At 36.5% G+C, this 27,472-nt stretch overlaps 1 protein-coding gene across 1 annotated transcript in view; it reads right to left on the bottom strand.

The window, feature by feature from the left end:
* Positions 1-483: 483 nt before the first annotated feature.
* ece1 (endothelin converting enzyme 1) overlaps positions 484-27,472 on the bottom strand; it is a 34,806-nt gene continuing 7,817 nt past the window's right edge. Inside the window, exons 2-19 of the mRNA XM_060857723.1 lie at positions 27,149-27,235; positions 16,675-16,810; positions 12,103-12,315; positions 11,316-11,440; positions 10,139-10,285; positions 9,914-9,979; positions 9,445-9,633; positions 9,211-9,353; positions 8,931-9,045; positions 7,027-7,137; positions 6,848-6,946; positions 6,092-6,169; positions 5,354-5,457; positions 5,133-5,243; positions 4,956-5,023; positions 4,154-4,344; positions 3,401-3,496; positions 484-3,260 (exon numbers count right to left, since the gene is read on the bottom strand). Of these exons, the coding sequence (XP_060713706.1) occupies positions 3,084-3,260; positions 3,401-3,496; positions 4,154-4,344; positions 4,956-5,023; positions 5,133-5,243; positions 5,354-5,457; positions 6,092-6,169; positions 6,848-6,946; positions 7,027-7,137; positions 8,931-9,045; positions 9,211-9,353; positions 9,445-9,633; positions 9,914-9,979; positions 10,139-10,285; positions 11,316-11,440; positions 12,103-12,315; positions 16,675-16,810; positions 27,149-27,235 (2,256 nt within the window). The 3' untranslated portion in view covers positions 484-3,083. The remainder of the gene's footprint in view (positions 3,261-3,400; positions 3,497-4,153; positions 4,345-4,955; positions 5,024-5,132; positions 5,244-5,353; positions 5,458-6,091; positions 6,170-6,847; positions 6,947-7,026; positions 7,138-8,930; positions 9,046-9,210; positions 9,354-9,444; positions 9,634-9,913; positions 9,980-10,138; positions 10,286-11,315; positions 11,441-12,102; positions 12,316-16,674; positions 16,811-27,148; positions 27,236-27,472) is intronic.

Here is a 27,472-nt window from a genome sequence, read left to right as displayed (position 1 = left end):
TGCTAGCCACTGAGCCACCATGCCCCCTGTTACAGTAGTCCTATTTTTATAATTCTATATTCATAAAATAAAATTGTAGGTGTGGGGTTGCCTATATATGACTACTACTAATATCCATGTAGGAGTCTGCTCAAAAATGTTTAGAAACTCCATCCTAGGGTTTAGTAGAAATCATAAAATGCTAATATACACTAATTGTTGCTACTCAAACTGCTACTCACAAGAGTTTGTTAATGATATATATATATATATATATATATATATATATATATATATATATATATATATATATATATATATATAATTTGAGTATTGAGTATTGATTAACATATAGTCTGCAAAAAAAACCCCATCTGAACCCCATCGCATTTCATGTCATGACATGATGCATACAATTATACAGGAGTCATATCGAGACTTAAGCCTCTAAGGCCTCATTATTTGTAATAGAAATAAAGAATAATAAATCATTTGATTATTGAATTATTTGGATAAAATTTTATTGCATCACAATTTTTGCATTAAGGTAAGAAAATCCATTATAATTTGTGTTCACATTTTACATTTGTATCAAATCAACACTGGTCATATTAATGGACCAATTATGTTTGCAGTCTCAGTTTTGAAAAGCAGCAAATATTTCCCCATCATTCCCCATCAAACAAAGCTCTGAATCTGTTCATTCATTCACCCACGCGCTCACCCACGCGCTCACCCACGCGCTCACCCACGCGCTCACCCACGCGCTCACCCACGCGCTCACCCACGCGCTCACCCACGCGCTCACCCACACGCTCACCCACACGCTCACCCACACGCTCACCCACACGCTCACCCACACGCTCACTCACACGCTCACCCACACGCTCACTCACACGCTCATTCACACGCTCATTCACACGCTCATTCACACGCTCATTCACACGCTCATTCACACGCTCATTCACACACTCATTCACACACTCATTCACACACTCATTCACACACTTTCTACAGCAGGCTATACATTTACATTTATAGTCATGGCCAAAAGTGTTGGCAGTAATATAAATTTTGTCTTTTGCAAAGACTGCTGTTTAAGCTGTTGTGGTGTTTATTCACATTGTTTCTAGATTATTGTGCAGAGTGATCACATGCATTTAAAATAACTGCAAAAAGCTTTATTGGTCAAAATATGATGATATGTCTAATCATATCATCAGCACATTTGAAAGTGTCATTAAGTTCTAGTCAGGTGAAATCTTTTGGACAATGGCCTGGGGCAGCAAAGACAAACTTCAAGAACAGACTAAAATTCTGCAGAAAATAAGTATTGGACAGCAGAAGACTGGTGCAGTTAATTTCTCTGATGAAGCTCCTTTCCAACTGTTTGGAACATCTGGAAAATCGATTGTTTGGAGAAGAAAAGGTGAACGCTACCATGAGTCCTGTGTCATGACAACAGTGAAGCATCCTGAGATCATCCATGTGTGGGGTTGCTTTTCAACCAAAAGACTGGGATCAGTTACATTTCTACCCAAAAATACTGCCATGAATAAAGAATGTGTTCAAAATATCCTGCAAGAACAACTTCTCCCAACGATCCAGGAGCAATTTGGTTCTGATCCGTGCATTTTCCAGCATGATGGAGCACCATGTTACAAGGCAAGAGTGATTATGAAGTGGCTCAAAGATCATTACATTGAAACTTTGAATCTGTGGCCAGGCAACTCCCCAGATCTCAATCTTATAGAGAACCTGTGGTCAATCCACAAAAGGCGAGTGGACAAGCAGAAGCCCACAAATTCTGATCAACTCCAAGCACTTATAATGGATCGCCATTAGTCAGGATTTGGCCCAGAAGTTAATATCCAGCATGCCAAAGCGAATTGCAAATTTTATGAAGAGGGTCAACACTGTAAATATTGACTGTTTGCATATATTAAATGTTTTTGCCAATCAAAACCTTTAAAACATATGCTTATCACTGTTTTCCAGTATACTATAGAAACATGTGGAAAAATAATCTTCGTATACTGAAACAGCAAACTTTGCAAAACATCACTGCCAAAACATTTGGCCATGACTGTACATTCACAGCATTTGGGAGAATGTCTTTACCACATACAGGTTTTAAATATTGCACAATACATACATCAAAGTTCCAGAACAAAAATGGAGAACAAAACTGGGAGATCAAGATCTAGTATCTGGATGACTGGATATGGATGCTAGTAAATAATTTTGGATTTTTCCCCCGTGACCCAGTGGTGGCATTTTTAATCTAATCACAACTCATCTGAGAGACTATTTTTTTTATTTTTATATATATTTCATAATTATTTCATCTGGCTAATGGCATTCCTTAGATTTGCAATGTTTTTTGGCCAAGGCTCTATTCTTTATTTGTTGGCATTTTGATTTATTTAACTATTGCTTGTGTATTATTTGTTTTTTTTAATGATGATTAGAGATTTTTCCAAAAAGAAATGATAGGTTTTGGGTAACAAATCTGCAACGGTTAAGCCGAAGGATGTTAAATGGAAGATCTCCAACGCAGTCACATTAAAATGTAAAAGAATCATTTTGTTTGAAATAAATATAGGAATTGGTTTTCTAATTCCATGCTTACTTTCTATTTTTTTAAGTAAGCTATATTAAGGTTTAGTATTATCCAAATATTCTATACAGGGGTTAATAATGTTAATAATTTTAATTTGTTTACGTGGTAACTGCAATCTGTTGATTTTTTTTTTTTGTCCAGTCCAACTTAGTGTTCTGTGGCCTGTAAAATAAGTCGACACCTCTGTTCCCAGTCATAAACTACATTCGATAACATTGTATGACACAAGATTCAGTGAACAATCTATGAAATATATAACATTGTAACAAGATGAACAATAATGATTTCCCCCTTAAAAAATAATAGCTTATAATAAAAATAAAGACCCATGTATTTACAAAACCAGTGTAAGTGATTTTCTTGAGTCCTGATAAGAATAAAAAAGATCCCTACATTAAAACATATTTAAATACAAGTCCACTGGGTTTTGTGCAAGAGCAAAGCACGGGTTTCTGGGATTCATCAAACTGTGGTAATGGGGTCACCAGAGTTCACACTTCCGCTTAGGGTTCATTAGCGAATCCTCCTTACAACCAAAGTGTTTGGAGAACTCGTGGGAGTTGGAGATGGTGCCAATGACTCTGAAGCGTGAGGGGCTGTGGGGGTCAGTGATCACACCCTCGTGAGAGCTCTCTGGGGTCCGCACTGAGCACCACACCTTTACCAAGAGGAAAACAATAATGCTTACTCCAGTAATAACACAAATCATTTTTTTACTGAGTGCTCGGTTTTCTTTTTCACTGAGTGCTCGGTTAATTGCATTCTTTGTAAACAATGAATAAAGCGAGAAAAACAAACCTGGGCAAAACTAACAAAGAATAGCTGATGATTTGTCATTCCCAGAGCGGGCAGTGTAGCCTCCTCCCCATTCTTCTGGATCCAGTTCACATATGCCTGCAGCACAAAACAGCATTCAATACCATAGTAAAAAAATAAATAAATAAAAAACTCATTACTGTTTTGTTCTTAGTGGAATATAATTCATATTCCATAAATCCACTCAGAGATCTTCACTGTGCTAATCTCGGAGCAGCTTTTGTGAATTGGCAGAACATCAACAGGCAGAAGCTGCTGAGAGATGTTTTGTCAATACCAGGCCTGCTCTGTAACCTCTGACTTTTCGCCTGGCGGAAAGAATGAGATATGGTGAAGGGGGACCCTTTCCAAGCCACCTGTTGTGTTTTCAAGGTTTTGCGGGAGAGACACACTGTTTTCTACTCCAGATTTTTCCAGCTTGTGGGTGCTGAATGGGAAGGATATGTGGATGGACCATTCACACCACATTCCGGGTTATGAAGAGTAAACTATAACACTGTTTTTGCTCGTTAAAGTACGAAAGTATGAAAATTAAACTCAACTTAAATCTGACTTATTTAGCTTTTGATATGTAAAACCCAGCTCTTCCCCAGGCCTAGATCTTGTATATAGATACATTACATGGAAACCGGTGAGTAAATCTTAAAAACATAGTTCTATGGACAAAGGGAAGTTAAATCACCAATATGTCTACTGAGAAATATATTCAAATTATGAAAGATGATCTACACAAACCTTGTAAGCTGCTTTGAGGCCACCATTGTCAGCAATGTTCTCACCAAGAGTGTGCTTGCCATTCAGGGCTTCCTTGTTTATGCTGTAGTTGCTGTATTGTTCCACCAAGCACCGGGTCTGTTGCTTAAATGCACTCACTGATTCATTCTTCCACCATGAGCGCAAGTTACCATCCTTATCATATTCTCTTCCTAGGAGCATAACACACCATTGCATAACCATACATGCATACATCCACATTAAACATTAATATGTTAATAAATTAATTAATAAATATTGATAGGTGGTGGGTTAATTTAATTTTAAGCTTTATTTACTAAAATATCTATAAAGAAGAAACAAAACATAATAATGACAACTGTTTATTGTAGCTTTAATGAACTGGCAAATAGACACAGAGTTTTGTGTAAAGGGAAAGCAATGTCAATTATAGATAAAGCAAAAATATATGTATGCCATGCAAGACCGGAGTGCTTTAATCTGGCAACAGTGAAATTTAGGGAACACTGGACATTTCAGTGAATGAGTAATGACCAGACTCATTTGTCAGTAAAGTGTTTGTATACTGATAGAAAATATGGGGGAACAATGATCCAAGGTGAAGCTAGAATATACTGTAAATGTTCTAGTTTATACTTGACTATGGCTTTTCATTCACAGGCTAAAAAGCTAACGGCAGTGACTCACACAAGGACCTTGTATGTGATGTTAACAGAAAAGTCCAGCTACAATATTGCTCTAATCTACTATATTTTTCCCTACAGACAAAGACTACTGAATTTCATCAAATAATTACATTTACCTTGATCATCAAATGCATGAGTCAGCTCATGACCCATAACAACACCAATGCCACCAAAAGTCAAGGCTCTAGAAAAGCAAATATTAAACATTCTCTTACTCATAGCACCTTTTTAATTTTATACATTGCCTCAAGTGGTAAGGTGATGAGGTAAATAGTGTGTGAACTTTACTTTACTTTGGCCAGGAATGACTGTAGAATGGGGCTTGGAGGATACCAGCAGGAAGCACAATCTCATTCTTGGTGGGGTTGTAATAGGCATTCACTGTAGGTGGGGTCATACTCCATCTGTACAAGAGGAGGATGAAGAACGCTTACAGCCGAATTCTAGTTAGCAGTGTGTAAAAAAATGGGTCAGCAGCGGATGTAGCGAGTGTGTAAGCAGAGCTGCTCCTTACTGATCTCTGTTTGGGGCTTTTCTCAGCTGGTCAGCTGTTACCCGGCCAGAAAAGTTGTAGTATTGCATGACATTCTGGAAGTATAAGTCTGGCACAACTTCAAACTAACAAAAGAACAAAACACAGAACAACATTAAATAGACATGCATAAAACTTTAAACCTCCATACAACAATCCCTTAATGATTTCATTTTGTGATTGTTAAATAAACTCCACATTATTCAAAGGAGAATACAATTATTCAAAATGGCCACAAATTTTCTGTGGTTTTGATCAAGATGAGACATGTCATGAGACATCATAACACATAACCCATAATCAGTCAAAGCCCTCTTCAATAGATGAGAGATACATAAATCAAATGTGAGTATAGCTATCACAGAAAGTAATTACATATAATTCTTCACTGGTAGTAGTTTAAAAGAAGAAATAGTTTTATACTGATGAATATGTTGTACAAAACAAAATCCAAGAAGTAAAATGTAGTACAGCATAAAACCACAAAGCTTCCAGAGAAATAAAACATTTCACAGCTATTTTATATAAGTTTGATATACATAATCATTATATAGAGATCATTATTTTTTCATTCACACATTATGTTTTCATCCTACACTGTACAATTACAAGGCCCATATCAACTAATCTGATGCAAGACAATATATTTAAAAAAGGAAAACTTCTATTTTGTATCTTATGTAATATTGCATTACAATAATGACATTATTCTGTACCTACTTCATAGAACACTTTGTCTATCTCCTTGGGATCCATGATGAACTTTGGGTAGCCTACCATATTGTATATTGCATCCGCCTGTAAGAAAAGAAAAATACGCCGCTGCTTCTCAGTGCTCTCTCTCTCTCTCTCTCTCTCATATATATATATATATTTTTTTATATATATATTTATATATTTGAGCACCAGGTGGTAGCAAAGAGTACAAGTGCAAAAACATGATAGTTTGAATAGTGGTTAATTTAATTTACTAATTAAAACGTTAATGTACAGTTAAGACTGTAATCAAGTGACAAACATTTTTCAAAATCAGGAACATTCTAAGAAACACTGAACTACATCAGACATTTAATAAATTCTGATTGGCCAGATGTGTTTATTAATTTCCTAAAACAGTACAGCTTTGACTACAGTGTTCTCTGCAAGCAAGTGCACAATTGATATTAAATTGCATTTAAAAATGGGGATGTCTTTAGGACAGAGGGCTTCCCACTTTATGGGTTCTCTGAGGCAACATATGCAACCATAATTAGTTTAAAAAAAAAAAAAAAGAGTTTTACAAATTACAAATCATATTAAAAAGAAAGGATTGCAAAATAACTGCATTATCACAAATGATCTTAGATTTTTGTAGTACAGAGCACACATCACATACTTTCTAAAAAAATCATTTACGTTCAGGTGAACAGATGGTCAACTGGTTGTGCATCAGTTTATTTTTTGTCGTTTTGTTTTGATGAACATTCTGCCGCTCACCTTCTCTTTGGCTGCCTTTTTGGTTTCACCATCCATCCAACTCACATGTTTCAAGCTGTCCTCAAAAGCCCATTTGATTTCCGAAACCATGTTTTCAGCCTGAGATCCACACAAAGGAGAAGGTTAAATGTGTTCAGCCTAACTGCTGTATTAAAACATGATGGATAAGGCATACTCACAAAGGCCTTGCTGTCCTCAGTGAACGTGGCTTTGACAAATAGAGCCCCCAGGGCAAAGCCTAGTGCACTGTCTGTGTCACTGACGCACAGTTTCCAGCGAGGAGTGCAGCTCTGAAACATTGCCAACTTAATACTCAAACCTGTTGTCCATTAGCTCAGAATAACAAAGAAAGAACAGTGAGTTCTCCTCATTCATATTCTAGTTCTTAAAATAAAGTACTCAAGCTGAAATAAACAAAGCAAACGGCATCCTTAAATCCTAGTTAAACAATCAATCAAAATGAAAGATTTTAAAGATGCAATCTGGGATTTTGTTTTGAAGACACAGCACTTTATATTTCTGGTAGCCGACAATAAAAAGTTTAGAAGAAGAAATGTAGCCTCTGTGGGGCCACATGCTCTGTAAATGTGAGAAAAATATACAGTACAGAAGCTGCGAACAATCAGCATTCAACCAATTACTAAAAACGTACAGACAACTAAAAGCATTCAACCAATAACTAAAAATATACTTTACAAAACTATAGATTTTCAAAAGAGTTATGTTTAATTTTAACTGAAATCACTGACTGTGTCTCTAAATTTGGGAGCAGTTACCAGTAGACTATTTATGGAGTGAAACATGTTTCCAGTATATTATTTGACCTCAAGAACCTTATTATGCCTTTATCTTTTTGAAGAGACCAAAAGCCAACGACACACACCATGAAGTGCAAAGAACGAGTAAATAAATGAAGTGTTGAGGGGAAAAAATAGTGTATAACTAGTCACATAGGTATAAAATACAATATAATGTGTACAAAATAATGTGTCTAACTTTTGTTGTTTTAGTCATCCAACAAAATCTCCTTCCTGCTCTTTCCTCCTTCCCATCACACTCACTCGAGTACACACACACTCACATCAGCCGTAGTTCACAGACTCGTAGCTTGTTATTTCAGCCTAACCCTCAAGGAAGATGAGGTCAGGAGAACAGGATCTCTGCTTAATATGAGCTGTACAGGCCCAGCCTAGTTAGTGTCTTATCAGTGTTACACATTGGGATTCTACACTAAACCCCCACCTACAAAGTTTTCCACAATCATAAAGCTAATTATAAAAAAAACAGATTTACAAACTCAACTTTCGACACTTCCGCACTTACTTTTCTATTTACCTACCTTCCAACACATACAGTATATAACTTTCCAATTTCCTCCTCTATTAATGAGTTCACTGAAGGTGTGGTTTATAACTTTTAATGATACTTCATGAGCTCTGCTTCAGCTGCTAATTACTTTGCTTATCATTACAGCAGGCTAATGGGTTTAAGATTTTAATAATAGATGACCAATGTCAGGCAAAAAGAATGGAACAATGAGCCTCATTTATCATTCATTCATTCATCTTCTACCGCTTATCCGAACTACCTCGGGTCACGGGGAGCCTGTGCCTATCTCAGGCGTCATTGGGCATCAAGGCAGGATACACCCTGGACGGAGTGCCAACCCATCGCAGGGCACACACACACTCTCATTCACTCACGCAATCACACACTAGGGACAATTTTTCCTCATTTATCATGCTTGATAAAAATTAATTTAATAAATAAATATCATTTACACATGAAATGTGATATTTATAAAAAAAAGTTCAATTGGAAAATGTTCATATGCTATAAGAACTCCTGAATTTGTGCAAAATATTTTGTTATTTCTATTTCTCTGTGAGCCTTTCATGAGTTTTGTGGGCAAACAGTCTTGATCATTTCTAGGTGTTTACCAACATACACATTCGAAAAGAAGTGTTATTGAAACTTTGGTAAATCTGAAATATATTTTTAATAATAAATTTGGCCTCCAAATTTTGTCCTCCAAATTTGGGTAAAGTTTTATTTACCTAATTTTTAAACTTTAGTCACTGACCTTCTTGGCACCGTACATGACTTCAAGAAAACGCTGTTCAGCATCCTGGAACTTCTGGTCCAATATGGAGACCATCTTCCTCACCACTTTCATGATCATGTAGTTATTCAGCGTGCTGCATTCACACAGGAAGATCAGCTCAGCCATTTGTGCAGACTTAATAACGAGACAGAGATGAGGTCTATAATGCCACACACCTAAAGTTGACTACAAATACAATCTTTTAATATTTTGGTATTTATATTTTGTATTCGGTTTTGGATAAATGATAGAGATCTACCTCTTGTTGGTTTTGCTAATAAGCTGTGAAACTTTCTGGAGGTAGTCAGTAGCATAGAGCACCACAGGCTCTGATTCATTAAGAGCAACAGGAGCAAACACTGCTTTGAGAAAAGGCATCCAGTCCACTGCAGGAGCCAGTGTCTAAAGGGTTAACACACACACACACACACACATACAGATTAGGCTAAAATAGATTTTAACCTTTCTATTCTCAAGCCATCGTGTAACTCACTGCTAAATCTTTAGCTTGAATCTTATGATAGATGAGCTCTTCATCCCTTCTCTCCTCCTGAGGAACCGTAATGTTGGCCAGAGTGGTTTCAAAATCTACAATCTCCTGCATCAAAGTGCGAGATGTCTCCTCTGAGCCACCCAGCAGGACTCCGAGCTCTACCAGGAAGTTCAGATATGCGTTGAGATACTGCAGGCATAAGAAACCATGACATTCACTTAGACTTTTGAGAAATGAAAGTTTTAGAATATGAATGTGTAACAAAAAATCATTTAAGATTATATAAATAACTTTTATTAGCTTTAATTAACTTATTTTAAAAGTCAGCATATTCTACAAAAGTCTGACAATGAGAAATGTCTTTATAGTATATTTAACAAACAAAAACCAATGATATTTCCCAAGTTTTACTAAATTCTTATTGAAGCATATATCTTTTAATTTTAGTTTTAGTTATTCTTCTAGATACCTTCTCATTTGTGGTCTTGTTGAGATAGTACTCCCGAGATGGCAAGCCCAGTCCAGACTGATCAACCTGCAGGAAAGATAAAGCAACTGTTTAATATTTTGTCATTAACCAGGATTCTAATGCTCCTGAATTCATATCACCTTATAAATAACACAATAAATTAAAAACAATATTAAAGAATTATGTAGTACTACGACTTGGCCAGCAGTGAAGGAGGCTGTTCACCTGGATGATGTTGCTGTTGGAGTTCTTAGAATCTGTGCTGATAAACACAGTGAAGAAAGGTGAGGTGCGATAGCTAGCTGACACAGTGCGCAAAACCTCCTGGAAGTTATTCTTGTCCCAGGCGACAGTCAAGGCCCAGCCTCCTGTCTGAAAAAAAGACAAAATTCCTAAGCATAAGGTGGATATATGTATTACTGCATGAAGCAGTTATAATTAAGCTCATTATAGCATGCAGTTATAATTAAGCTCATTATACCACATTGGGTCAAACGTAGTACCCTGTGTGCTCAGGCCACTTGGCGTTGTAGAAGCTGGTCTCTATCGTCTGACTATTGTGCAAAAATAAATTTAGTATAAAGAAAATAATGACAACATTAACAAAAGCTACTGTGACAACAAGGCCTGCACCACAGCCTTAGAGCGGCAAATTTTTCACTCCTCATGGCCAAGGGGCAGGGCGGCAGAAGCACGGCAAGAAAACCAGTGGCCAATCAGTGTAGTGCTACAACCTCTTTACCCTCACAGACAAGAAGACAGCTAGCAGCAGAGGGCATGGCAGCTTGGCCTTTCCTCTCACTCTCGCAGAGCTACTGCTGGACACAGAGGACATTGTGCCACAAGTCTAGCATGAGCTGCCAGACTCCTCAGTCCTGCCCCGATCTCTGCTCCACGCCCCTGATGTCCACACCGCACCAAACACACCAGCTCTCACACAGATACTCTATTGAGCGCACTATGAATTCTTTAACCACCAAAGACTGTGGATTGAATTGCACTGGAAATAAAATCTGGCCCCTGGTGTGTAATTTCTTTTTTTTTTTAAGAAATATTTTTTAGAAAATGATCCGTTTTGGGACATGCCTATCCTTTCATTCAGGTAAATAGTCATTGTTGTGCAGTACTTACATTTTGGGACAGTATGACAGAAACTGAATTAGTAGAAAAAAAACAGGAAATCTATCTATTTTGCACACTGGACATTCGCGTAGACCTGATATAAAAGCTATGAGCTCAGGGATACTGAGGTGACACCTAATGTACTACTGGGAGTTACTGGAGGAGAAAAATAATTTTAAAAAATGTTACCTGTTAGCATTTAAATAACAAAATCAGAGAAAGTGTCTAGAGTAAGGATTCACTGACATGAATAAGTTTTAAGGTGCATTTAAAAGTCCACCTGGTTGATGAGCTCCTGTAAGGGACGGGCTCCCAGCTCCTCGATCTTGGCTTCATTCATGCAGGCTTTGTAGTATTTCAGGACCTTCTCCTGAGCCTGACTCAAGCCCTGATGATCTGTGCTTTCTAATTGGAAATGCCAAGAAAATATTTGTATTCATCCTGTACATGTGTACACATTTTAATTAAAAAAATAGTAACCTCCAGGATCATACCATACAAGACAAAACATGAACTGTGTTCAAATTAGGTACAATACAAGAAATGAACAATTTTTCAAAGCCAAACAAGTTCATACAGAGGACTGCCACTACCAACTACAGCATTAAAATAAATATAAAGCCATAAAATAGCTCAGACTTTGATTGTTTTAATAAAACAAATTGTCTCAAAATGGCCATGTAACATTACGAAAGTATGGCAGCGCTTTTTTTTTCCTCAGCCAAATTTAATGTGTAATAAAAATTTATTTAGAACATTATTTCGATAAAACTTCATTGAGTAAAATATATGAATAACCTGTATACATACTGTATTTGCTAAGAGACCCATAAAGCATGAATAAACAAAAAAGTTTCAGTATACCATACCAAATGCTAATTATAGTTCATTTAGAGCAAATTAATTTCATTAATTAAACTCCATTCTACAGACAAATTAATGGTTTCTGAAACTTTTGTACTGTAATGTATTTGGCATCTGAGATTATTCTTTTTTAAATATATAATTCAACACAATTGTATTTGTTTTATATAACTAAAGTAAACAGTTCTTGGTAGTGGTCTGACCTAGTAAATTCTTCATGACTGCCATGTTGTGCTCCCAGAGATTACTGAAGGTATCCCATCGTGATTTGCCTTCCGGTAGTGGATTTCTCTTCATCCATCCACCACATGCATAGCTGTAAAAGTCATTACATGGATCCACTGAGCGGTCCAGAGCTCCCATTACAGCCGCTGCTACACTCACACATGGTTCAGTCAGACACAGTCCTGGGTGTGCTAAGGAACAAACAGTAAATAAAATAATTACAACTCCTTGTCCTATATATTGTCCTATGATGTTATTATATTCAAATCCAGTCTGTTACTCTGATATTTTTGTGATCCAAGCAATATATCCTATTTAGTCCAGTCATCTGATTACACTTAATAACAAATTATATGCAGTCTGAACCAGTCACAAGACATCAAACATTTTATTTCTTCACTGAAACAGACACATTCTGATGTATGAAAGAGTATTCGGTGATGTTTAAATAGTTTCTTACTCCTAATTTGCACAATAATTCTTTGTAAATTTAAATACACATATTTAAATACACATGTAACTTATATTTTGCAGCCTCATGCTGTTATCTAACTCCTCAATTCAATTCACTCACTCACTCACTCATTTTCTACCGCTTATCCGAACTACTTCGGGTCACGGGGAGCCTGTGCCTATCTCAGGCATCATGGGGCATCAAGGCAGGATACACCCTTTACGGAGTGCCAACCCATCGCAGGGCACACACACACACTATCATTCACTCACGCAATCACACACTACAGACGATTTTCCAGAGATGCCAATCAACCTACCGTGCATGTCTTTGGACCGGGGGAGGAAACCGGAGCACCCGGAGGAAACCCCCGAGGCACGGGGAGAACATGCAAACTCCACACACACAAGGCGGAGAATGAGAATATACACAAGAATCGAACCCCCAACCCTGGAGGTGTGAGGCAAACGTGCTAACCACTAAGCCACCTTGCCTCCCTCAATTCAATTCAATTAAATTAAAATGTATTTGTATAGTGCGTTTAACACTGGACATTAACTCAAAGCAGCTTTAAAGAACACAAGAAACATAATACAATACTTCCCATAATCTTGTGCTCTAGTAAATCTCACCAAATGCACATGATCATCTAGTGCTTGCTAATATTATGAACAGCAGCTACGTTAATTCCTCTCCACTTCTTCTCTCTTTATACCCATACCGAGGCATCCAGAAATTGTACCAGCTCTGATTGTCTTCCGTGTCATGAAGATATTGGACCTCCACTAAGATGAGGCCGACTCTGTGAGGCATCTAGAGATTTACCTGCTCCAGTCGGTCTTTGAGGACAACAACCTTCTCATCAATACAAGATTGGTCGGACTGTATATTTGAGATCACACCCTCCAGTGTCAACCAAATGAGGATGGGTTCCCCCTTGAGTCTGGTTCCTCTCAAAGTTCCTGCTGCAGCAAAGCATCTCCAAACCATAACACTTCCACCTCAATGTTTCACAGTTGGTATACACAGAGGTTCTTTTGCTAAAATGCTGTGTTTGGTTTACGCCATTTAAACCAAATACAGCCCTCTGTTATGGTCTCCAAATAATTCAATTTTAGACTCCAAAGCACATTATTCCAAAGATATTGGCCTTAGCCTTTGTATTCTTTTGCAAACTTCAGTATTGCCCTCATGTTTTTCTTATACACTTCCCATGATAATTAAAGTTCTGCAGTCACTTTCTGAGTTTAAGATTCCTGTACTTTGACATCAACTGTAGCAAGAGCTTGCTGTAGATCCTGTGATGATATTTTAGGGTTTTTGGAGATTTCTTTAAGCATCTTGCAGTCTGCTCTTGGGGTGAATTTGCTTGGATGTCCTGACCTGGGCATGTTGGCAGTTGTTTTAAATGTTCTCCATTTGTAAATGCTTTTAACAGTGGAATCGATGATTACAAAATTTGTAGAGATCATTTTATAAACCTTACCAGACTCAAAAGAATCAACAATCTTCTTTCTGAAGGCCTCAGAGAGCTCTTTGGATCTCACCATTGTGATACCTCCCACTTCAACAATTAAGTTGAAACAAACTAAATATCTGAGGTTTAAATAAGGCAAGACTTGGGGGAGTGAATGGGGAAATGGGGAAAAATGGGGAGTGGGTGATCACAGGCCACTGAGCATCCACAATCAAATTGTAGTACAGGTCTCATCATACAAATACCTTGGTGTGTTTTTTGATAACTCACTAACATGGCAGATACATGTGGATAATCTTTGTAGTAAGATTCAACAAAGATTGCATTTTTACATCGTCTGAGAGTCCATGGGGTTGACCAAAAATTTATGGTAATCTTTTACCAGGCAGTAATTGAGAGTTTAATCAGATACTGTATCACAGTATGGTTTGGGAATCAAGATCAAAGCTGATACGAATGAAACATACTGCTCGGAAAATTATAGGAGTGAAAGAATTGACACCACTTCAAACTATGTACGAATATGCCACTGTAAGACACCCTGAGAGGATTGTCTGTGATTTTCCCCATGTTTTGAATATGGAGTATGAGTTGTTGCCTTCTGGCAGGAGGTTCATTGTTCCTCACCCGCATATTAAATAGATTTAAAAACTCTTAACCCAGTGTCGGTGAAGCTGTTAAATAGGGGAAGGACATAGTTGCTATTTTTTGTATTCAATATCTTGTGAATTGTATCTGTCTAATGTGTGTACTGTATGATTGCAGCATGGGTGATGGCCCAAGACAAAGTTCCCTACTGGGGACAATAAAAGTTTACCTTACTGTTACCTTACCTAAAATGCTCTGTAACATGTCCTTATAATGTGCACCTGATGTGATACACCTGTAGATATTTTTTTATCATTTTATTTACAAAAAAATGGGGTGTCCTTACTTTTTCCTCACAAGAAATTCTATTTTTTTAAATTACATTTTAGAGATCATTTAAAAACATCTTTCTTTGTTGTTATTTGTTTAATTATATTACTTCAATCTTCCAATAAAATATGTTTAACTATTGAAAAAAAAAAGAAAAAAAAGAAAGGCTTTCATGGGGTGTCCTGATTTTTTCACATGACTGTACATATTTCAGTCCTTAATATCCTAAATCAGATGTCTAAACAGACGTTAAGTGTCTTTAAAAAGATGTTTGAATAATAGAGTAATAAAAAAATAATTGTCTTATAGTCTCTAGAAAGCTTTGGGTAGTCTAGATACGATATGCCCAACACACAGGAAACATTTTCTTTTGGTTACTCCCTTTTTCTATTGTGTTTTTATGTATGTGTCTATAATCCAATCTCTGAAAGATAACGTTTTAGGTAACAGACATATTGTATAATTTACCGCTTTTTAGATATTTAGAGAGACTTATAAGACAACATTCTTTTCAGTTTTGCATGTTTTTGTCCCAGTTACAAATTTTATCATATATAGGCAATAGTGGGTTTTTGTGGACCCTCATTAGAGAAACACTGAGCCTTAAAGACACAACCATAGCTTGGATAGATAAAAAGTCAAGTAAGCAGGAACGCAGGCCCAAAAAAAAGCAAAAGTAGGCCCGAAAAACAAAAAGGCACTTGGACAGGGAAAAGGAGGGGCAAACATTCTGGTCTGGGCACATTTTTCTGTCAGTACTCTTTTCATAATGCAGTGATTTGTCATGCGGCATTGAGTTGAATAGGAGGAAATAACATTCGCTGGTATGCTGTTCTCTGATACAAAATTCATTTTGAACAAAAAACATGACTCAAAGATAAATGCCTGGTATATGTTCCAGCCTCAAGTGAAAAACATTCAGAATAACTATGTGTCAGTCCATCTAAAGTGACATTTTCTCACAGTTATTTTTTTGAACTGGAAATGTTTACATATAAAGAGACATGACTGAGACATAAAGAGAGACATAAAGAGTCATCTCTCTTTACATATAAAGAGACATGACTGTTAGGATGATTTTTTTTTCTTTTACTCTATTATATTACAGTGCAAGTGATTTGTGTGTGAAAGAGTTTCTCAGAAGTGCTTTATTAAAAAAAGTTATTGTTAAAGAAAACAATATTGGACGCGTGTTTATATCAGCATGAAAAAGTGTCCTCGTTCCATCTTCTCATGCCATCTCATGCCATAACTGGATAAGTTATGTTGTACTGACAGACATACAAAATCCTCATTAATTCAATTGGAAGTCAGATAGCAGCAGTCAAAACAGAGAAGAGATCTGTGCCAGAGTGTGTACGTGGACAATGGAAAAAAGTTTTAAATAGTTTAAATGACTGATTTAAACATTAAGACAAAAGATTTTGTAAAACTGACTGAATTAATCAGCGGTTGTTGGCCACCCAATGTTGCAGTGATCAGCCAAGTGTTTAAATGTTGCCAGTGACTTTTACCTTTTGTAATGACAAATGTGGATAAGGCCGAACACTGATAGCTAACTTCCCATAAATAGTTTAGGTTATAAATGTATATATGAATATGTTTCAGTAAAACTGGATCTTTAAATGCAATTTTCTTCCAGACCTCTGCTAAAGATATGTACAAATATAAGGATAAGATATTGTTTTTTCTGTCACTCACTCTCACTATAATGCAGACCCAGTGTCAGGAGGCATATGAATAATGCCAGCGAGAGACCACACACCACGACAAGGAGCTTCTTCTCCACATGGCTTCGCTCAGACCAACACCTGGACCCCAGTCTATGCTCCAGCGCCTGAAACATTAAAAAAGTTAAAGAATGGTTAGGCTTAGAAATTGCACAGCACATGCTGTCCCATGTTAGTGAATGACCAAATAAACAACGTAAAAAAAACACAACTTATCCTTAAGTTGAAGAGATTTATTTTCATTGATTCATGGATTTTTCTTTATTCTAGACACCTGATTGATGAATGCACACCATTATCATTCTCAGACATGTTGTTCTCAAGCACATTTATGTGAGGGATCATCATTTGTTGTGATGTGAAACCACAGCTATGAGCTGGGGTGATGCCATTCTATTCATAGGTGTCACCTGCTATGATTATTGTTTTTTTTCTGAATCCTGCCACAAAGGGCCTCATTTATCAATCCATTGTGTACAAGTTGGCGTAATGAGCAAAAATCTCTGCCTGATTTACAAATATTTAGGCAAAACTAATTCCATACTTCATACTAACATATGCATGTTGACTGCCAATCACCCGTAAAGTACAAAGAATATACACATCATAGTTCATTTGCATTTAATGACAGCCAAAAAACTACAGGAAAAATTCATTAAAAGCAAAAAGAAAAACATGACAAATAAATGTGCAAAAAAGTCTCCAAAAATCTATTCCCTCTTAACCCTTTTTAGCAGCAGGACAGCCTTCAGATTTTAGATACATATGAAAAAGCACTTCATTTCTTTAAGATATAATCATTTGTGTTGAAAAAATAAACTGTTTTTATGTTTACCCAAAAACCAAATATTCTTGTATTTTTTAAAGCCCTGGGTGTCTATGTTCATCTGAGCCATTAACCACTACTGTGCTTTGTGACAAAGAAATTCAGTGCTGAATATTTACACAACCACAACAGGGTCAAATTCTATTTTTTTGGCATCTGGAAAAAAAAAAAAAAAAGGTTATCATGAACAGACGTGTCCTTCGTTTACATAGCGGCATTTCTTTCATCTAAATCAAATTTTTCTTAATTTAAATTTTATTTTTTATACTTAATATTTTTAATTCATCACTAAAGATGAAAATGGTTTCCCTAAAAAGACATTTTTATTACCCTGTTCATATAATTTGAGATATGTAATCTATATATACTGTAAGTGCAATAATCAATTGTCATTGGATACATCAGAGAATTTCACTGGATATATCAGATTTTCATGTTAATACAAATAATTTACATATACATTTGTTCACATACAGCTTGTTATATGAGACCTAATAGACGTAAATGAGAAAACATGTTAATAAATAACACACTGAACCAAACACTGCTTATATTTGGTTACTGCCCCAGATTTTTCTCAATAGCAAAAAACGCTCAAGTACTGGCTTCAGGGATCTTAATAACAAAGATGCTGTTTTTTTGCTGGTGAAGTGCCATGCCTTGGTTAGCCATTATAGTGAGCCAGCTTAGTGAAGCCCACAATTACATTCTACCCATAACACTACCACAGGAATTAGAAACCAAATCTCTCTTTGTACACCATAGGCCCTTCTCATGAAACATGGGTTAATGTTTACCTAGCTATATTTAAGCTTAGATTAATCTTACCCCGGATTTTCTTCCTTTTTACCAGGTTACATTGCAATGGCAACTCATGTTGCACACTAAGCTGCTCCAGGGTAAGTTATGTCCACGATCACAGACTGTAAATAATCAGCTGTCAGAAAAAATGCTACTTTTTCATCCATTTATGCTGCTAAGATTTTTTAAATATTTTTGGCAATGGATTTAGGAGCATTGTGAAGGGTCACACATAAAAATGCACATAGAGAAAAAATTATATTTACATTTACAGACTTTGGCAGACAACCATATACAGAGTGATGTTCAAAAGTGCTTTGAAATCTTTATCATCGAATACATCGCTACTGGTTGCGAGGTCCTGTACTACAAATACCATGAATATAAGATTCTGATGTTCATGGATTATATGTACCGATGTACTGTACTAAGAATACCATGAATCTAAAAATGATTTACATCCATTTGATTTAAAAAAAGAAAAATGTGATTCATCAGACCAGGCCTCCTTCTTCCATTGCTCCATGGTCTAGTTCTGATGCTTGCATTCCCATAGTAGGTGCTTTGTTGCTGGATGGGGTCAGCATGGCTCTCTGAATGGTCTGCAGCTACACAGCCCCATAGACAGCAAGATGTAATGCACTGTGTGTTGACACCTTTCTATCATAACCACCTTTAACCTATTCAGCAATTTGTGCTACAATAGCTTTTCTGTGGCATCAGGCCTGATGGGCCAGCCTTCGCTACCTATGTGTGTCATTGAACCTAAGGTGCCCATGATTGTGTCCCTGGTTCATCAGTTGTCCTTAATTGGATCACTTTTGGTAGATACTAACCACTGCATACAGGGAACATTCCACAAGACCTGCCATTTTGGTGATGCTCGGACCCAGGCATCTAGCCATTACAACTTAGCCTTTGTCACAAAGATCCTTACACTTGCCCAGTTGTTTCCTTGCTGTATAAGATATATCCCACCCCTTGACAGTTGCCACTGCAATGAGAAGACCTGTCTTTGGTTTTAATGTTTTATATATATATATATATATATATATATATATATAGAACTTATAATATACTTATATACATGTTATAAATAAGATATATAAATTATTCTGAATTTATTGTAAAACTTATTATAATTTTATATAAATAATATTCTTATATATTCCAAATTTATTCTAAGCGTTTGTATTACACAGAAAGCTGTTCAACAAGCTTGATAAATAAGACCCAATGTCTCCACATGAGTATATTCCTCGAACATCTAAATATGGTAGTGTATTATTTACAAGAAAGATTGTTTTTCTTGTACAATGCTTGCTTTTGATATGTCCCTCTGCTTTGACTTTATAACAAGATCACAAGATGACACACTTTCCCCTAACTGTACATTAGAAATACAGTCAGCCTCATTCACTCTACATGCATCACAGTAAATGCATGCCTTGTATCAAGGCTGAAAACACATTTGTTTAGTCAAGCTTTTTATGAATAGCTTTTATTTGGTAAAGAAGCAGATCTGGAGGGTTCATGGGCATAGAGTGTTTGGTGGACTGGGATGTCTGGATGCTGTCGCCTTTCCACCCTCGCAAGTTGCTCAGGTTTGCTGACTGTAAAGTGAAGGGACGCTTTATGTCCCAGGAAGCTCTTATGTCTGCGTCACCTTCCGTAGCTCCCTTTTAGTTATGCTATCATAGATAGTCTTTTGCCAGACTCCCTGTCTGCACTATACACATAATGTACAGTGTCCATCACATGAGTACAATCATACCTAATATTTTTCTCTGTCGAGCTATATATGCCACTCCACAGAGGTGGGAGTAAGTCACACATGTGCAAGTCACAAGTAAGTCTCAAGTCTTAACCTTCAAGTCTCAAGCAAGTCCGAGTCATTTTTTGTGAGAGTCAAGTCAAGTCAAGTCAAGTCACTGCTTTATGTCAAGCAAGACAAGTCGTAGCTTGAGTCAAGCAAGTCACTGGCAAGTTATACAAATGTTTGATAATTTAACTAAATGTATATATTAAACAAAGATAAATCTACAGTATTTATGGACTATGAGGGTTTTATTTGCAACAAAAATGATTACATGCATTTATTTTTAAAAGGTGTCCACATACAGGTGAGTTGTAAATACAATAAAAATCTAAAAATGAATAAAAATCAAAACTACAAAGCCTAAGATGTAAATGTAACTGAAATAAGGCCAACATAAAAGCATGAAAAGTTTCAATATGCCTCAAACATGGCAGAAGACCATGGAAAAGTGTATATATAAAAAAGTACAAATGGTTTCTTTGCAACCAAATGGCATTTTTTGAACAGGCATTCCCTTTTAATGGGACATGAACACATCCTTAAATTAGATCCTTCCTTTTTAACAACAGAATAACAATAACAATCAATCACGTCAACCAAAAAACGTAAATTATTGAATCACACAAACCTTGAAGTTCACCTAAAAATGAATATTCTGTTATCTTTTTCTCACCCATGATGTTACAAACCTGTACAAATTTCTTTGTTTTGATTAACACACCTGTAGATATTTTGAGGAATGTGTGTAACCAAACCATTCATGAGCCCCATTCACTTCTATAGTGGGAAAAAAGAATACTATGGAAGTGAATGGGGCTCATGAACGGTTTACAAACATTCCTTAAAATATCTTCCTCCATGTTCATCAAAACAAAGAAATTTATACAGGTTTATAACATCATGAGGGTGAGAAAATTATAAAAGAATTTTTTTATTTTTGGGTGAACTATCCCTTTAAATTGAATGTGTGTGCGTGTGCATGCGAGACAAGAATATGGCTCTGCTTGCAACTCTGAAGTTTTTTATATTTATATTTATGTTTTTTATATACATGTGCAACTCCGTCCAGGGTGTATCCTGCCTTGATGCCCAATGACACCTGAGATAGGCACAGGCTCCCCGTGACCCGAGGTAGTTCGGTTAAGCGGTAGAAGATGAATGAATGAATGAATGAATATATAATGTGCATCCCCATAAACGATCCATACACTTTTCACTCAAAGCCTAACACTGAAGACCAATTATAAGTGCTATTGCAAAAAAGCTGACATTTCCACATAAACAGTAACCAACCATTTACACTACATTGCGCTTGCAAAAAATTTTATTTGATAGAACTTTGTCATTCAATTCTGAGTGATGTGGTCGCATACTGCTGTTCTTCTCTTCTCATCTTGCACAAAATCCCGAACTTAATTTTTGGTGTAGCGCCTTCCATGTTTCGTCACGACTGTTAAGGTTTATTAGTTAGTGCGCGCTCTCCCTCTGCTTGCCTGCTGCGTCACGTGGTTAGATTACGCTCTTGCGTGCGTTTAAAAACAGATTTAAAAACAAAATAGACAAAAAAGATAAAACAAAAACAAAAAACAAGTTATTTCGAGTCATTTAACTCAAGTCCGAGTCAAGTCTCAAGTCATGAATGTCAAGTCAAAGTCGAGTCTTTTTTTAATATTTGTCAAGCAAGTCTCAAGTCTCAAACTTGTGACTTAATTCCGAATCGAGTCAAGTCATATGACTCGAGTCCCCCATCTCTGCCACTCCAAGCTCAAAGTGTTCTGAGTTCATAGTCTGAGCAACTCTTCTACTTCATCAATCCTGACCCCCACCCCTGGTTGAAGTCTTGTTGCCCGGTGTGCACTCTGCAGGGGATTGATCTTCATGGACAGCCAGTGACTCATCAGATAGCTGTGGATGAGGCCGGCCGGAGACTGTCACAACTACAGTGGACCACTGTTGCGTCAGCTAGCTTTATGGTCTTCATCAGCAATCATTTGTAGACTTTGGCAAGAAGAATAGAAGAAGAAGGACATTATTTATATTTACATTATTTACTGTCCAGTTTCCAAATAAGAATGGGTTCCCTTCTGAGACCAGTTCCTCTAAAGATTCCTTCCTCATATCATCTCAGGGAGTTTTTCCTTCCCACCATTGACTCCGGCTTGCTCATTAGGGATGAGTTTTAGAGATTTTTTAATTGTTAAAAGTGCTAAAAGATGTGAATTGTTAAAAGTGCTATACAAATAAATTGAGTTATATTGAACTGAATTTGACTTAAACTAAACCTAGATAAACCTACAGAGCAAATGATTCAAATTGACCATGACTCCATTTGTTAGGCCTTTGTTAAGTGGTAACCTGTTAGGAACTGGGGCAACATTAAGCCTATTTCATTAAACAAATTCCAGATAAATTCATTCATTCAGTCATTCACTCATTCCTTTAAAAGGTTTACTTCAGTAAATACTTCATTCTGGTCAGGGTCACTAACAAAATGACTGATTTGCCTATATGTTGGGAAATAAAACCAACTAAGCTTTAGGAACAGGCAAAAGATAAATTTTATTCACAATCCATTTGCATCCTAAAGCATCTACCCTGGACCACTGTGATATAATACAATTGACCTTTTAATTGTTTAAACTATGTTTATAGGTCAACTCTTTTTAAACAAAAAAACAAGGCACAAATCGATGCAAGCTGCTCAAATCGGGCTTGTGCCACTGGAGTAATTTTAGGTTTCTTTATATGGCTGCAGGCAGTCCACCACATGAATTCCAGCATTTACATCTGACTCATTTTGGAAAGTGGCGTGAAGGTCAGAAGACCAAGCAGAGGCAACCTTTACAAAGAGAAAAGAAAAATATTTTAAATACAGTTATACTTTAGGGTAGGAATAGAGCTTTTAACAGATAAAATAAATGACTTAATTGACTTAGGCCTTTAGGTATCCTCACATGTTTCAGTCACACTAGGTGGAAGCCCCTCACAGGTTAAAAGCTAGTTTGAAGATATTTACACAAATAGGAACAAAAAAGGATTTTGTGGCTAGAATAGAATAGAAGCTTTATTTTTGCATATACTAACTTTCAAGGTTGGGGTCAGAGAGCATGGTCAGCCATGATACAGCACCCTTGAAGCAGAGAGAGTTAAGGGCCTTGCTCAAGGGCCCAACAGTGGCAGCTGGGCAGTGCTGGGGCTTGAACCCTGATCCTCCAGTCAACAGCCCAGAGCCTTAACCGTTTCAGCCACCACTGCCCATTGTAACGCTGTAGTATAAGTGGCTAGATGAACTGGTTGAAATTGTAGTTTCTGATTTGTATTTGTATTTTTTCTTTTATGTTAATCATAGAGTTAAAAAGAGGTATGTCACGGTTGGATTTACTCTGACTCTTTAAGCTGTCATTCAAAAATTGCTTACTCCAGTCACTTAAATCTCAAGCTATAAGGTAGCCATTCTGCATTTGAATAAGTGATTATTTGTACCTTTTCATTTGTTCTTATTTTTGCATGCACACTATTTGTGCTCTAAAGGATGCAAGTCACTGCAGGGCATGAAACATGCAGACACTCCACACTGACAGTAACCAGAGCTCAGGACTGAATTCTGGAGCCAATGTGCCACAGTGCTGACCTATCAATATTTAATAAAATATATTACCAGGTCACAACACTTGACAAACATGTTTCAAAATGGTTTAACAAGTAATAAGCCTGAGCTTCATTTCATGAAGAATTTACAAAAGAGTAAAATGCTCTGCTTAAAAAAGCTGAATCACATCATGAGATCATCACGTGAAACCGAAAACGTATACGTTTATAGTCAAATTTGCAACCTAAAAGACTGATCTAGTGTGTGAATGTTAGCATCAGGCATTACAGACAAAGTTTACTGCTCGTGAAAACTGGCACATTAAGAGCTCACCAAAGAATCCTGTCTGTGGAGAGAACAATCAGCATCATTGACATGCCCTAAAAATTTGCTTATCTGCGGTCTATTTGTTTCTACAGGGAGCTCCAACACATGTTGTGGGTGGTTATTACAAGATTAGCAGGTGTTGTTTGAGTATGTTGTGAGAGATTCTGCTTACCTCTGAAATGTTTGGCTTAGACATTACAGTCTGCAGACTTTAACACATGTATTTGTACTATAGCTGATATGAAACTGTCAACACATACAATAATAATATAGGTTTAATTGAATTAATATCATGTTTCCCAAAATAGGGTCTTAACCAGGCAGTGATTTTGTAATTGTGTTAGTGGTACAAATCCATCATTATCAATGTCTTTAAACTTATAAATAATCTCAACTGGAGCTGAATCTAACAGCCACAATGTTAAAAAAATATATATATATTCCATGTGTAAAAAGATCATAAATAAAAAATATTTCTCTGACTCCAATTAATAGGTAACTTATTATTGTACACATTAAACAACTTTTCAGCTGGTACCTGACTATATAAATTTTGAGGTCATCTGGTGATTTTAGTTAAAACAAATGTACCTTCAATTAAAAAATATAGATGACATCATAGTGCCCTATATGCTGTCAAAAGAAAAAAAGAATACACACTAAATGTTTCAGTCTCTCGTGCCATTTTAGGGAAATTTTGGCCCAGTCCTCTATACAACATTGTTTCAATAAAGTGATGTTTGAGGGCATTTATTTACGTACAACTCTCTTTAGATCCTGCTACTGCATCTCTATGGTTGAAGACTGACTTGGCCAACTTTGTCTTAGCCATTGGAACAACTTGATTTTTGTTTGTTCTTTAACCAGATGGCAATTTACTGTGGTGATTGCAAACATACTTTTCTCATTGACTGTAAGTTTCCCAGGTCTGTGGTTGCAAGTCAAGCCCAAATCACCCGCCAGTCCACCACCTTGCTTGACAGATGGTATGAGGTGTGCGTGGTCATAATCTGTGTTTGGATTTTGCCAAACATGGTGCTGTACATGAGGACTAAACATCTCCTCCAGCCAATCATCAGTACATCAGTTTTGGAGAGAAGTCAGATTCTGTCTTTTTGTGACAGTCCTGACATGAACAGAAATGTCTAATGTACTTACAGAGGCCTGTAGGTCATATGGTGTAGCTCTTTGGGTTTCCTATATCTCTGAGTGTTAAAAGATCTGACCTTGAATTGAATTTGCTGGGACAGCCATTCCAGGGAAGACTGGCAACTGACATTTGTAAACCATAATTGCAATTCTAGATGGTTTTATAAACCATCCTAAAAGATGAGCAGCAATAATTGCTTCTCAGAGGTCATGACTGATGTCATTTCTTGCCATGATGTGGACACACAACTAGAGGTAGTCGTATTTCTTGATGATGACTAATCTAATATATTTACATACTGTATATTTACACATATATAAGTACATATTTCACATAATGTGTAGTGCTACTGTAAGGATGCCCAATAGTACACTCTGTGTACTGACTATATGTATGAGCATATTGCACATGTTCACTTGTTGATTTCATTATCTGTTTGGTAATTGTACATATTGAACACATATATTGTACTGATTATATGTATGAGCAAATTGCACATTTTCACATGTCAACTCATTATCTATATCCTTATCTGTATAAATGTTCTGCAATTTCTGGAGTTTGCTCCTAAGAATTTCACTCACCAAGGCACATGTGCTGTGGTGATCTGACAATAAAGTGACTTGACTTGACTTGATCTTATGCATTTCATTAGTAACACACGGCACATCTCCTAATGATGGTGGAAGTAGAAAGGGTTTACTTTTCCCCCTATGTTTACTTAAAGGTTTACTTTTAAGGCAAAAATTACTACATATTTAAATCGGTTTTGTTATTTTGTTGTTTAACCGGAGGTTGAATGTGTTGAGAACGCAAGCAGGGTGTACTTTCTTTAACCCACTGTAAATCTTCTTTAGGATTTGGTTCTTAAAAGCTAGTTAAGTAAACATACTATAACGAAAAAAAAGTTAATTGAATTTACCCAATTTACCAATGTTACTCAGCATGCCATTGTACCACAAAAGTTAATCAAATCAATTTTAATATAATACTATAGCCAAATTTTTGTCAGAGACACAAACTTGTGAGACATTATAATGATCATGTTAATTCTAAATCAATTTATCACATGTACTCTATATAAGCTAAAATAATTGATTAGATTGTTGCTTAACATTTAGTGTGCAATGAAATTTGAGCTTTGATGAGAAATTTTTAATTTTTAAATAAATCTATTTCAATGTTTATTTAAATATAAACTGAGATACATTTAATATTTATCAGTTATTTTGAAGTGTGAGAACTCTGCCATAAGATGAAACATTAACAAGCAATTACCATAAAAAAGTACATAATAGAAAGCTTTTTTCTTTTTACAAAACAAGCCAGAATAGCAGAATAACACAAGTTGGTACTGTTATTCACCTAAAGCATTTGACTAGATGCAAATGTGTGATAAACTGTAAATCAGCAGCAGGAAATGGCAGCAAAAAAAAAAAAAAAAACATAGCTCAAATACCTCATGACAGCCTGAACTTATCTACAGAGCAATTAATTTGCTGCTACTTTCTCAGGCAAAACCCAGACTGCTTGCAGGTTGATAGCTGTTGATAGCTGAAGTTCTCAAACACACTTTTCAACAAAAAGCTATTGTTATGACCAACTAACAGTCCCATTAGCCAGCATGGAAATAACTTGGTGATGTAAAATAGCTGGATGCTAATGGCTAACTTATACTACAAGCTTGCCTTTCACAGTCTTTCAAATTTGTTAAAATTTGAATTTTTGAGGAATGCAGATACAGGCTTCTTAAAGCAGTGTGATTCTAAAAAGTCACATTATGACTTGACAAAAACAAGGCAAATGCAGTGATGTTTAGAAATCTAGTGAGAAGAAAGTAGAGTTTTACCTTCTGAACTTTATGAAGTAAAAGTCAATAGTAGTAAGTGAACGAAAACCTACATAAAATCAGGCTACATGAAAAATCTCTTACCTGCATGGTTGGAGACTGATACGATATGTCAGGGGTGGTGTCTATCAGCTCCTCTTCGTCTGAGGTAGCTCGCTTGTAGGATGACATCTGGAAGGTTAAAAGGAGAAAAGATTCCCTCAGTGCCTCCATACTAATTTCAGGTCCTCAGTGTTCACTGTGAGGGTTTGTTGTTAAGCCACTGTATTCTTTGAGAATCTTTGGGAAAAAGGTTGTCTTAGGATCCATCAGGAGGCGTCCAGATAAAGACTCCTTCAACAAACTTGAGCAATCTCTGTCTCCAGCATGCAAGAGTGTGAGGGGTCGCTTCCTTCACCTCCCCCACCT

This window comes from Tachysurus vachellii, chromosome 22 (genome assembly GCF_030014155.1).
Source record: "Tachysurus vachellii isolate PV-2020 chromosome 22, HZAU_Pvac_v1, whole genome shotgun sequence".
Classification (NCBI taxonomy): Eukaryota; Metazoa; Chordata; class Actinopteri; order Siluriformes; family Bagridae; genus Tachysurus; species Tachysurus vachellii.
Note: the sequence above shows the minus strand (reverse complement) of the source record. Positions and strands in the feature narration are given on the sequence as shown.